The sequence below is a fragment of the Octopus bimaculoides genome, chromosome 7 (assembly GCF_001194135.2).
Source record: "Octopus bimaculoides isolate UCB-OBI-ISO-001 chromosome 7, ASM119413v2, whole genome shotgun sequence".
Classification (NCBI taxonomy): domain Eukaryota; kingdom Metazoa; phylum Mollusca; class Cephalopoda; order Octopoda; family Octopodidae; genus Octopus; species Octopus bimaculoides.
Window position 1 is genome coordinate 50,029,945 of NC_068987.1, and position 14,354 is coordinate 50,044,298.

Here is a 14,354-nt window from a genome sequence, read left to right on the forward strand (position 1 = left end):
CCCACCTATTCAACCTTGGCTCTTCCGTGATTAGTTGATTCATATATCATAGTGGTGAAAAAACGCAATTACTTTCCAAACACCCTAATAATTTCACTATTTTTAACATGATACGGTAAATAGGAATGGGATGGGAGAATTGAGTTATATAGAGATGTGGTACGGGTTTAAATGTTGTGTGGAAGAGTGTATGATTTGGATAAAACAAAGATAGGTGTGTGGATGATGGTAAACGTGTGTGTGTGTGGGGGGAAATGGGCCCGTCGGGAGGAACCCAGTTGTTTAGATGGGAGAAGGGGAAGTGAGAAAGAATAAAAATAGTTATATACATATAACAAGGCCATTAAGGGAAAGACCAAGTTGTGTGCATACACATTATACTTTCTAAACTTGTTACACCATGCTTGCAAAGCTGGATATATATGCACACACAGATTTTCTTGATAGGGTCAGTGAAATAGTAGTTAAATCTAGCAAGAGACAAATATTTAATGAATGCAGGAGTTAAGTGGGTACTACTTCAAGTTTCATGCTCAGGTATGATATGGTGATCGTTCAGGCTCAAATAACAACGTTACTCTGAGAAAATGCAAAAAAAAAAAAAGGTAAAACCACAAAAAGGGACAAAAAGTTAAAACGTTAAAGGTAAGAGGAATAATTCGGTTTATGGAATCTAGGTTATGTCCCTTTAATCCGATAACGAGGTGTGTTAATGTTGAGTGTTTTAATATGCTTTAACTAGGTGCCGTCTGTGCATAAAACTTCTGGTGAAGGAAGGCATCCTTCAGTTCAATAACTGTCTGAAAACTTTTATAGCTTATGACAGTATGTGACAGGGTAGGCGGTCTCAAGAGGAGGTAATTAGATACCTATACACCTGCATACTAAGGCATAAATACCAGAATCTACACATAGCATACAGATAGTACACTCACCTGACACATCCATACACGTGCATATATGTATACATACATTTTAATGTACATGTATGCACTCGCAAAACTATACATTCATATATAATATAGACATATTCATGCTTACATGCAAAAACATTATTGTACAATACATGTTTATGAGTGCATGTTCTCAAATGCATAGGTATATGCATACTCATACACACACACACACATATATATATGCTCATCAAATACACACATATATATCATCATTTTAACATTTACTTTTCAATGTTTGCATGGGTCAGATAAAATTTGTTGAGGCAAACTTCCAATGGCTAGATGCCCTCTCTGTCACTAAACCACACCTGTTTCCAAGCAAGATAACATTTTCCAGATATGTATGTTGTCTTGGAAGACTGCAAATGAACAATGCTGCTTTTATGATAGTAATACTCATTTACAAATATCAAATGAAGTCAAGAACAGGGGATACAAATACTAACATATACCCATACACACATATATGTGATGGGCTTTTCAGTTTCTGTTTGCTTAACCTACACACAAGTCTTTGGTTGACCTGAGGCTACAGTAAAAGACAATTTCTCAAGGTCCCACACAATAGCACTGAGGTCAGAGCCACAAGGTTGGGAAGCAAACTTCTTAATCAGACAACTATGCCTGTACCAAACAAATTAATCTTTCATTTAGATGTAATCAATGTTTTAATTATAATTATTATAGCTGAATTGAATTATCTATTTAAATTACTATTTGAATCGTAATTATTAATGACAAACAGAATTAACTATTTAAATCTCTGTTTCAATTATAATCATTACAGATTAATAGAATGAACTATTCAAATACAAAGTTACAAATGTAAACTTCATATATAACACTAATATGGTAGTAGATTAGCAGAATCATTAGAACATCAAACAAAATCCCTTGTGCTGTGCAAGTTTACATTCTGAGTTCAAAGCTAGTAATAAGTGGGTGAGGAGTCATAATTGATTGTCTCTTCATCATAAAGAAATCAATAGGACTGAAATAATGTTGATGAATACTTTTGATCACTGAAAGTTCAAGCAATTGATGATTTATTGGCATTAGCTGTTTTGTTACCATATTTCTGATAAAATACACAGCTTTTCATCATCATCAGCATTTAATGTCTGTCTTCCATGCTGGCATGGGTTGGATAGTTTGATGCTTTCTGATGCATCAGAGGACTGCATTGAACTCCAGTGCCTTCTTTGGCATGGGTTCTATAGCTAGATGCCCTTCCTAACCCAGCATACTGGGTGCTATTTTTGGACACCAGCTACTGTCTTGTTTCAATTAATTTTTGAAATCATGAAGAATTTAGTAAAATAACTGTCAGTATTAAGCTGGACTTTGGAACATAAATTAACAAGAAATTTTGATAGGTTTAAATATTGGTTACTTTAAAGCAGGAAGCTTGTATAATAGGTTGGTTGGTATCAAAATAGTTAATGTATGAATAAACAAGCAGCAGATGTAAATAATAGTATAATACTAAAATAAGAATAGTAATATGTAAATTAAAAAAAATAAAAGGCTATACTGTACAATCAAGGCACAACATTGGTTGTTGGCATTTTGTTAATAGTGAGGATAATAAGACATAAAGACGTATTACCTATCACCTCCTCTGTGATCCACTCCTATTTCCTTCACCTTTTCCCCTATAAACTGATATTCACCAATGACCAGGCTTCCATTCATGTTCATTACATTCACTTCTAACCATCTGTCACTCTTACACACACTCAAGAACTTATGTACCCATCCACTCTTCCTGATCCTCTGTCCCTAAACTGTTACAGTCATCTTCTTGTACCTTGAGGGAACACTCCGACACCTTGTCATCATTTCTCCCTTTCCTGCTTGGATGGCCATGTATCTCTTATACAGCAAGACACCTGTTCCTGTCCCTCTATCATACTTTAGTCTCTCAACACTTTGCATAATGCCACCGTCTCAATACTACACCCTCCACTCAGTCAAGAGGTCTTATCTTGCTAGATACTTGGTGACCACACCAATACTGGTTACCATAAAAAAAAGCACCCTGTACACCCTATATAGCGATTGGTATTAGGAAGGGCAGCTGTAGAAAGCATGCCAAAGAAGACATTGGAATTCAATGCAACCCTCTGGCTTGTCAGATTCTATTCAACCAACCAGCCCACCCATGCCAGCATGGAAAACAGATTTTAACCCTTTAATATTTAAACCAGCCATATCCAGCCAAAATATTCTACCTGTTTTATGTTCAAACTGGTCAGATCTGGCCTTGCACAAGTATTCTACAATGTCATTCTAAAAATATATAAACACAGGAGTGGCTGTGTGGTATGTAGCTTGCTTACCAACCACATGGTTCCGGGTTCAGTTTCACTGCATGGCACATTGGGCAAGTGTCTTCTACTATAGCCTTGGGTTGACCAAAGCCTTGTGAGTGGATTTGGTAGATGGAAACTGAAAAAAGCCCATCGTACATATATATATGTATGTGTTTGTGTATGTTTGTCCCCCCAACATCGCTTGACAACCAAAGCTGGTGTGTTTACATCCCCATAACTTAGTGGTTCAGCAAACGAAACCGATAGAATAAGTACTAGGCTTACAAAGATTAAGTCCTGGGGTTGATTTGTTTGACTAAAGGCGGTGCTCCAGCATGGCTGCAGTCAAATGACTGAAACAAGTAAAAGAATAAAACACCATTGAAATCTTGAAACTACAACATAATGTGTGACTAATTCAAAACAATGTAAATAAATAAGCATCACATTTGACAAAAAAATTTGAATGCTAAAGAGTTAAATAATGATGAGGATGATTTTGAAGAAGATGATGATGCATTGGCCAGTGTGCTGCTTTGATGGAATATATAAATAAGGTATCAGAAGGAATATATTCTCTACTAAAAGATAGCAAACGATAAAGAAACAACAAAATGATTAGAAAATGAGATATTAAACATTAAGAAAAAAAAAAAAGAAAAACACAACTGCACCAGCATGGCCACAGATTCTGGTAGAAACAAGTAAAAGTAAATAAAAGAAGAGTTCACAAGATGAGTTCTTAGTCATTATAAATAAAGACAAAGACAAAATAACACATATGTGTTAGAAAAATGTACAAAAAAATATTTTCTAGGTTATCACTTTTAATACATATAAATCTTATAGCAAAACATTACTTAAAAAAAATATTCCAACAGCATCAAAATAAAATTTTAGCATTTGTTACATTCATTAAGTAAACTTAATGTTTAATCACAATTATATTTATCTGTATTTTACAATTTATATAATGTTTCAGTCAGTTTGACTTCTGATTGTCTTCAGCTTTCTTGTTCACCAATTTGTACTTAGTTTTAAGTTGGGTTTGATTATAGAACTTCTTTTTGTTTTCTAAAAGAAAGATGTTTCTGTCCTATTCAAAACTAAACCATTATATCTTTATAAGAAATATCTTTGAAGCTAAAGGTAAGCTTTTGAAAAAAGAAAAAGAAAATACCAGAAGCAGGGAATTGATGAGAATAGCTGAATTAAGTGACTATTTTAATTATATGCACATCACTTCACTTCAACCTGTGTGTATTTTTATATGTCTGTTTAACCCAGTACTTTGAGAAAAACATTTTCCACATATTTGACAGTGAAATGGTTTCTCCCCTGTGTGTGTTCTTTTATGACAATTCAAACTAGAGCTTCGAGAAAAATATTTCCCACATATTTGACAACAAAATGGTTTCTCCCCTGTATGTGTTCTAACATGAACCTTTAGATCAGATGCCTTCAGGAAAGTTTTCCCACATGTTTCACAGCGAAAGGGTTTTATTCCAGCATGCATATAAGTATGTTTTTTAAGTTCACTTAAAACAAAAAAAGATTTCCTACATATTTCACAAGCAAATGGTTTTTCATTATTATGGTTGTTTTGATGCAAATCTAACTCATAACTAGTTGTAAAAGTCTTACTACAAATGATACAGTGGCATGAATTCTCTTCCAGATGAGCTATTGTATGAACTTTTAAATCAGAAGTTGTAAGGAATTTTTTATTACATATCTGACACTGAATTTCTTTCTTGCTCTTCTCATGTCTTTTTTTATGTATAAGTAAATTATATTTTGTAGAAAACTTTCGGCTGCATATATCACATTGGTATGGTTTTTCTCCAGTGTGCAATCTGTTGTGTAACTTCAGAACAGAACTTCTAGTGAAATTTTTGCAACAGATTTTGCATTGAAATGGTTTCTCCCCCGTATGTGTTTGAGTGTGTAAGTTTAAATTACAACTGGTGGAAAAGCTTTTGCCACATATTTCACAGCGATATGGTTTCTCTCCTGTGTGAGTTCTTGTATGCACCTGTAAATGCGAACTTATAGAGAAGCTTTTCCCACAAATCTCACAAGAAAATGGTTTTTCTCCAGTGTGAGTTCGTTTATGTAATTTGAGGTTTTGGCTAGCAGAGAATCCTTTATTACATATATCACAATAAGATAGTTTTTCTCCAGTGTGTTTTCTTGTATGTAACCTTAGTACAGATTTAGAAGAAAAGTTTTTGTCGCAAGTAAGACAGTGATAAGGTTTTTCTCCAGTGTGTGTTCGTGTATGAAGATTGAGATTGTAATTTGTTGAGAAACCTCTTCCACATATTTCACAGTGAAATTCTTTCTCACCAGTATGTATTTTCCTATGTACATCTAATTTATATACTGTGTAAAAACTTTTATTGCACACCTCACAGTTATATGACTTCTTACCACTATGAATTTGTATGTGTAACCTTAGTTCTGATTTTGTGGACAGTCCTTTTCCGCAAAGCTTGCACTGAAATGATTTTTCCCCAGTGTGCACTTTTATATGCAAGTTTAACTTATAGTTTGTTGTAAAACTTTTACCACACATCTGACAAGGAAAAGGTTTCTCTCCTGTATGTGTTCTTGTGTGGATCTTCATTTCAAATTTCTCAGAAAAGCATTTCCCACATATTAAACAAAGAAAAGGTTTTTCCCCAGTGTGTGTCCTAATGTGTCTTTTCAGTACAAAACTACTGGAAAATTGCTTGTCACATAACTTACAAGAGAAAGGTTTTTCACCTGTATGTGTCATCATGTGTCTTTTCAAATGTGAACAAGTTGGAAAACATTTCTTACATATTTCACAAGGAAAAGGTTTTTCTCCAGAGTGTGTTTTATTGTGTACCCTAAGTACTGATTTCCTTGAATATCGTTTATCACATATCTCACATTGAAATGGCTTCTCTCCTGTATGAGATCGCATATGTATCAGTAGTTCAGATTTTTTACAAAACTTCTTTTCACATAACTCACAGCATATTCGCTTTATTTTGTGTTTTCTTGTAGATGTCATCTTTTTGCTGTCTGTTAACTCTTTTGTTTTGGGACTTATTACTTTATTTTCATCCTGTTTATCTTGAGAAATATTAGCAGCCACACTCAATGTATTTGTCTCCATCATGACAGTATACCAGCGAGAGACAGAATTTTGAATTTCAAGAGGTGAATGTTATACGCATGAAATGTGTATACGCATAGTGTCATAGTGTATCAAAAACTTTGCTATTATTTGATGTCATTTGGATAAAACTATTTTGGTTTTAAAATCACCAATTTATTGGATAAAATTGCTTCATTTAATGACATTATTCCATCATCTGCATAGCTGATATGTCTCAACTGCTACTGCATTCGAATTCTGAAAATATAATAATAATAATAATAATAATAATAATAATAATAATACACCTACAAGTATATATAGCATACAGAAAATTGCACTACTTGGCACTGCACACATCCTACTCATAAGAGCATCACAGCAAACCACAGCACATACCCAAGGCACACAGAGCGCTGCGCTTAGTAGTGAAGTGAAAGCATGCTATAAAAATAAAACTACTGAATAATAATAATAATAATCCTTTCTACTATAGGCACAAGGCTTGAAATTATTTTTTTTATGGGGGGGGGGTTAGTCGATTACATTGACCCCCAGCACTTGACTGGTATTTATTTCATCGACCCCAAAAGGATGAAAGCCAAAGTCAACCTTGGTGGAATTTGAACTCAGAACATAGCAACAGACGAAATACTGCTAAGCATTTTGCCTGGCATGCTAACAACTCTGCCAGTTCGCCACCCTAATAATAATAATGCTTTCTATTGAATGCAAAAGGCCTGAAATTTTGGGGGAAGGACTAGTTGATTAAATCAACCTCAATGTTTCACTGGTACTTAATTTATCAACCCCAAAAGGACGAAAGGCAAAGTTGATCTTGACAGAATTTGAACTCAGAATGTAAAGACGGCCGAAATGCCACTAAGCATTATAACAACAACAACAATTTAAAAAATAGTATTGGCAACTAGATATCCCCCAAAACTTACATAAATAATAGAAGAATTCAAAAAGGGAAGGAAGAACAACAGAGCAGGCAGATGGAAAGAAAAGGAGTTATATGGCCAATTCATGCAACAAACTGAGAGTGTTGAAAGTAAAGAATGCTAGCTATGGCTGATAGACAAAAACTTGAAATGAGAGATCAAAGTGCTAATTATAGCTGCACAAGAACAAGCCATTAGGATGAATCTGACAAAGGTAAAGACTGACAAAACTCAGTCAGACAGCAAATGTAGAATCTGCAGGAAAGGAGACAAACATGTAGGTCATCTCTAGAGTGAGTGCAGTAAGCAAGCATCAAAAGAGTATAAGTACAGACATGACTTTACAGGTAAAAGAGTGCATAGGGATGTTAGCCAAGTGTGTGGCTTTGAAATAACAGGGAAGTGATATTGACATGAATCAGAGACTGTGACGAAGAATGAGAATTACACGATCTTATGGAACTTCCCTATAGGACAAAATAAACAGCGTAAGATCATAAACTTTGCAATTCCCTATGAAAACAGTATTGATTCCAAAGAAATTGAAAAAAAAAAAAAAAAAGAGAGAAGTGCCAGGATCTTGTCAGACAGCTAAAGAGACTGGAAGACTAAGACAACAATTATTTGTGGAGTAACTGGTGCACTTGACACAACACTCAAAATGCTACCTTAAAGACTGAAAGATACTGGAATTGAGACTCACGTTGTTGACTTGCAGAAAAGTGCAGTTCTGTGTTCTGCAGGAATCTTAAGAAAGATTTGTTGTCATTAAATCTCAGGATAAAATTCCTGCTAATTAAATTAGCATCTACTAGCTTGTTGTTGTTGATGATGATCCTTTCTACTATAGGCACATGGTCTGAAATTTTGTGGGAAAGTGTTAGATAATTATGTTGACCACAGTGCTCAACTGGTACTTATTTTATCAACCCCAAAAGGATGAAAAGCAAATAATAAGCTTTAATGTACACAATGCTTAGCTGCATTACAACTAATCAAAAAGGGTTAAAGGAGGGGATAAAGGGCAAACATATTAGTCAAGTAAAGAAAGACAATGAAAGCTAGAAATATATTCTCAGTACATGTAATAAAACACAAAATTAGAGTAAACTGAACATTTAAAATGTTATAAAGAATAAAGGAGCGTAAGCACATCAGGAGTGGTGTTGGTGAATTTTAGGAAGCATGGGATTTTTAAAGGATGCACTGTTCAGACAGCTACCAACAAATGTGGATAGTTTATCCGATGCTTCAACAATTCTGAGTGTGAAAAAATGTTCCTGAAAGTTATGGGTGCTGTGTTGCTTTTTGATTTTAATAGCATGTCCACAAGCACTAGAGATGCTGAATTCAAAAGGGTGGCCAAAATTATTGCTAGTGGAAAACCTTGAGGGCTAGACCAAGTCAGCTGTAAAAATATTAAAGCATTAGATTGTTGATGCCCAGAGAAGCAATATATTCAAGATGTAGTAAGTGAATGACAGAGGGTATTCATTTGGTTGCACATCTCTCGATAGCTTCCAGCAAATCAATATTTTGGACAAGATGGGCATTTCAGACTAGATGTATCATAACTATACACAACTTCAAATAGACAGCTGGTGAGCAGCTGGCAAAGGTCTTAATGAGTGATGTTAAGGCACCTTCAGTCTTTTTGATTATTTTAGAAATATGGTTTGTCAAATTCAGATCATTGTTGAATATATATAAGTCACATTCACAGCACACTCTTTATGGTTACCATTGTGCAAGGAGTAAGTAAATTCCTGGTTTTTCTCCTAAAGTATATAGCGGTGCACTTGTCTACTGCCAAAGAGCACATAAAAATATTACTTATTTTCCAATATGAATTTAATTCATTTATTCATTTTCAAATGAAATTTAATGTTTACAGTGTTATGATTACAAAATCACAGACTAGTATCATGCTGGTTACAGTTGACCTTATAACATAAGTAATTGACTTGTGGTTCTTTGCATGAAAAATTAGTATAAACAGCTCGACTTTCCAAATGCAATGAGATAGTTATAAATGAGTATAATTATCATACAAGCCAGAGTTCCTCATTTTCAGTTTTGTGAAAATATGTCTGGTCATAGGGAAGTGCAAATTTGCTTAGAAATAGGTAAGGATTGGCAACAAGATGGATATCCAACCATAGAAAATCTGTGACAATGAAACCTATTTGACTCATACAAGCATGGAAAAGTGGACATCAAAATGATTACACACACATATACATCCTCCTTATCATCATTCAACTTTCATGTTTCATCCTGGATGGGTTGGATGGCTTGAAAGGATCTGACAGGTTCAAAGACTACACCATGTTTCAATGGATACTTTGGTATATATATAAAACATAAACAAGATTCAGTTGAATAAGGTACTTAAAGTTGAGGCACCTAGTTAGGTTGGAATAAACTGCACACACAACAACAATCTTTAGATGAATATCAGCCTTGGTACACAAGTACTGGCAGAATGATATTTGGGTACTGTATGCAGTTAATTTGACCCAACTGAGTATATAATCTGCTTTTGAGCTATTCAGGCATGTACACTTTATTAGATATATAGTCCATAACATACTTCAGAAAACATGAGGGGCATGTTTTATGTATATATATATGTGTGTGTGTGTGTGTGCATGTTGTTCTTACAATACATCTCAACGCTTCTAAAAGAGAACAAACTTTGTTTGTTTACTTTCATCGTAAAGTTGAATTTAATGTTAGCGTCTTATGAAGCTAAATTTATAAGTTCTAAAATTGCAGAAGAATTCGTTGCTGGGCAGTTTGGTTTAATGGTAAAACACTTGACATGTAATCACAGAGATGTGAGTTCAAGTCTCATGGCTGGCCGGCAACGTATTTTTCTGCAATATATGGATAATTTATCCTGATCAAGCTATTTATAGCATTATCACGCGTTTGAGAAATAAATTTATTTCTGCATCTTACAATACATCTCAACTTTGTTTGTTTACTTTCATCGTATATATATATATATATATATATACATGCACACACACACTAACATGTATGTAGCATCTTAGGAATGAGAGGTGGATGAATCCAGAGTTGTTAAATAACAACAAAATCACCCAGTTCAATATCCTCATGGCAAAAAGCACCATATGAAGCTAATTTCACAACTAGAATAAATACATATAGATATGATAATGATGTTGATGATATCTATCTACACACACACATACTACTTTCTTTACCAGACAATCAGACATCCTTACACATCACTAGTCACAACATGCTTTTATCCTTCCCTAGTTTGGGAAGCTGATGATAATGGTGATGATGACTATATTTAACAAAACAGAAATGTTTAATATTAATTTATTCATTCAGAGAGTAGACTCACAATCAATTTATCTTTTGGAGTGTAACTATAGATCAACTGCTGTATTATAGTTAACTGAGAAAGGGGTAAAAGATGAGTGGGTCATGACTGGAATAACTTTGATCATAGTTCTGCTCATAAGAGCTGATTTGGGCTAAACAATAACAATTGGTAATTCTGAAACAACAGAGCTACTTATCAGCTAGACAGCAGCTAAATCTTTCATTAATGGCATCTTACTGCCTTAGAAAATAATTGACACATTGGATAATGTAGTCTTAAGTACCCTTTGACTGAAAAAGAACTGGAAGGTCACAGGTGGACTACTCAATCAGGGTTAATCCTTTCATAATCATATTTGTCAAAATATGTTGTTTTTGTTTTCAACAAATTTTGAAAATAATAATGAATTTAGTAAAATAACATTGTCATTAAGCTGGTGCATGGAACATAAATTAACATGATGGTTGGTTTTAATTTAAATCACTTTAGAGCAGGAAGGGTGGTCTCAAGCAGATTGGCATCAAATAACTGATAATTTTTATTGAACCCAGAAAGATCTCATTTCAGAATAGAATAACTTAATTGTTATTGAGCTGATGTTTGGAACAAAAATTAACATGGAATTTTGACAGTGTGTTTTAATTTAGATCACTTTAAAACAGCATGTGTTGATATAAAAAGAGTTAAACAACTGTAATTTTTATTAAACCCAGAAGTATCTGAATTCTTTTATTGATTTTATTATTTATAATTTATTAATTATTTTATTAAACCCAGAAGAATAGCAAAGAGTAAAGACCCTCTTCAGTCATGACTGACCATGGGATTGCATCTAGAAAGTTCTCCCCCAAGGCACATGTCCAGGCATGGTTGTTTATGGAAGACCAGCAGTTGCCCATGCTTACCAGCCTCCCCACACCATGCCACCGATGTTATAAAAGGGAAAGGCAAAGGCTGATACAACTGGGCACCAGTGACGTCACATCTCATTTCTACAGCTGAGTGAACTGGAGCAATTTGAAATTGTCTTCCTCAGGAACACAACACACAGCCCAATTTGGGAATCAAACTCACTACCTCATGATTGTGAGTCTGATGCTCTAACCACTGGTCTCACATGTAATATAGTGAGTTGAGAAAAACTTCGATGACATCCCTTGATGTATTTCTTCTGTAGTGAGTGGTAGATACCCCCTTGTTACTTTCTGTGATGCACTGAAGTAGTGTTTGGCCTGCTGGAAGCCTGTAACCAATGACACTTGTTTGCTAATTATGGTTTGAATAAAAAAGTAAAATAAGCCATCATCTTATCTCTCCTCCATGTACCACTCAACCTACCCATACATACCGTGAGGTAGCACTGCATTTCTTCTTTCTTAATCCATCTTATCGCCCTTCTATCAGTTTCTATTTTTCTCCCATTAATACTCTGACACAACTTGTTAATTCACACCCTTATCACTAGCACTGCAATCAATAAACAAAAACTCCCTCTGAAAAGGTTTGAATTTTTAAAAAAAATGAGAAAAACACATGGGAGGCTACTCTGATAGAATCTATCAAACGTAAGCTTCAGAAAATAAATATCCCTTAGTTATTTTCCGTCAGACCTCTTTTCGAGTAAAATACCGAGAATCTACGTTCTACGGTTTTTGTGAAGTATTGTCAAGTACAAACAAATATCCTTGATATAGTTTTATTGCTAAATGAGAAAGTAGCTGTTATATGATTGCTCAATTTGCTAAACATAGCAGCTAATCTGTCTCTCAAACCACATCCCACCGCCTTACACATTGTCTATAATGTAATCCCTATGAGCACACACTGTCCTGGATAAATAAAACAAAAAACAAAACAAAAAAAAACGGATGGTCATGGTAGGAATGTCTTTGATTATATCTCTGTTCAATCAGGAATGATCTGGGGCTGCTCAACAACTAGAATATATCCAAGTGAAGAAGACGCACGTCGACGAACCGGTCTGTTAGCATTCCATCCTTTATTGCGGGGTCACGATAGATCAACATTAATATTTAATACTGGTGCACTGTCTGTTGCGCAGGATAAGAGACTGCATCGTCCCCTTCGCTGCTGTCTCACAAAATTCCATGTATTTATCAATCATTCATTACATATGCGCACTGTCGCCAGTTAGGTAAACATGCCGTCACAAAAGAAACATTTGTTATTATCACGGCTTTATAATACGAACCAAAACAAACCTTGTCTACACCGTCTTTTCAATGGTGCAGTCAATTTCACAAATCTAACAAATCCCTATATTGTAATTTAGCTCCATATCTATATATTAAAGTGGTTCCAACCGTGACTACACCGTCCTCTTTTGTTTTCTTCGAGACTAATATATCTAGACTCTATTTTCCAATGTATCCTTCCTTTTTCATTATAGTAGCATGTGATTTTAAGGAAATTTAGCAGCTACTTTTTGCAGAACTGTGTGTATACGTAAATAAACAATGCAAAACAACCCAGATCGGACGAAATATGAAGACAGCGAAATACTTACATCATTTGTTTACCCCTTTTCCTTATAAAAATATCACCTATCTCAAATAAAGACTACATAATTGGACTTTATCGTTCGTTGTTAGTCAATATATATACTTTGTAATTAAATGAGATGTTCATTGCAATCGGCATTAAGAACTCTTCGGTTAAAAGAAGGAAATAATTTATATTTTTTCGGTGAACACCGAAAACAATCCATGATGGAAAGGAGAATAGAGAAAGAAAATATTTCAACTTAACAATTCAATAGATCTAAGATTACTTCAAATAAGGGTTTCTGATTTAGGTACAAGCTATTTTTAGGGGAAAGGGGGTACATCAAAACGTTGGACTCCAGTGTTTGACCGGTATTTTATTCTGATTCCCAAAAGACGAAAGGTAAAGTGGACCTCAGCGGGTTTTGAACTCGGAAAGTAAAGAGCTGAAATAAATAGCGCTGCTTTCATGTTATATTTTTTAATGGCTTCAGATTTCGGTACATGGTTAAGTATTTTGCATGTACATCGATACCATCGACCTCGGTACTTGACTGGTACTTTATTTTATCGACCTCGAAAAGATAAAGCGGGATTTGAACTCTGAACAAATACTGCAAGGCAATATTTCCGATACCCTAACAATTCTGCCAGTTTACCGCTTTAAGATTACCTCTAATAAGTTCTACACTTATATTTTGTTGGAGGAAACAGTCGATTATATCGAACAAGTATTTGACTAGGACTTTATATATCCTGGAAGGATGGAAAGCGAACTTGACTGCGATGGGATTTGAACTCAGAACTAAAGGAACGTGTCTGAATGCCGCAAGGTATTTAGTGGGCCCTGACCATTCTGCCAATACACCATGTGCAATAACAATTCTTAACATAGCTACAAAGTTATAAATTTTGGAAGAGTAGTGTGGTGCGATGGAGGAAGAAGACAACAAGAAGCAAAAGGACAGAATGAAGCGTTGGACCTTACCTTGCCGACCGCAGCGGGTTACACGATCGCTCCTAATCAGAACACGTCTTTCTCGTAACGTCGCTGTTTTCTCACTGGCCCCACGTCCTAGCCTTCGACCGCGTGTCACCGACTTCCGATCTGGCTTCACCTCTGTTTGCCTCACCCCTC

At 34.9% G+C, this 14,354-nt stretch overlaps 1 protein-coding gene across 5 annotated transcripts in view; it reads right to left on the bottom strand.

Moving 5' to 3' along the window:
• Positions 1-4,080: 4,080 nt before the first annotated feature.
• The window catches only part of LOC106879898 (oocyte zinc finger protein XlCOF6), a 15,069-nt gene continuing 4,795 nt past the window's right edge, over positions 4,081-14,354 (bottom strand). Inside the window, exons 2-4 of one of the 5 annotated variants that reach the window (XM_052969642.1) lie at positions 14,205-14,344; positions 8,052-8,207; positions 4,081-6,659 (exon numbers count right to left, since the gene is read on the bottom strand). In XM_052969642.1, coding sequence (XP_052825602.1) covers positions 4,521-6,422 — 1,902 coding nt within the window. In that variant the 5' untranslated portion in view covers positions 6,423-6,659; positions 8,052-8,207; positions 14,205-14,344 and the 3' untranslated portion in view covers positions 4,081-4,520. Of the gene's footprint in view, positions 6,660-8,051; positions 8,208-13,239; positions 13,400-14,204; positions 14,349-14,354 lie in introns of those variants that run through there. The other 4 variants (XM_052969643.1, XM_052969641.1, XM_014929648.2 and 1 more) reach the window with 4 other exon arrangements.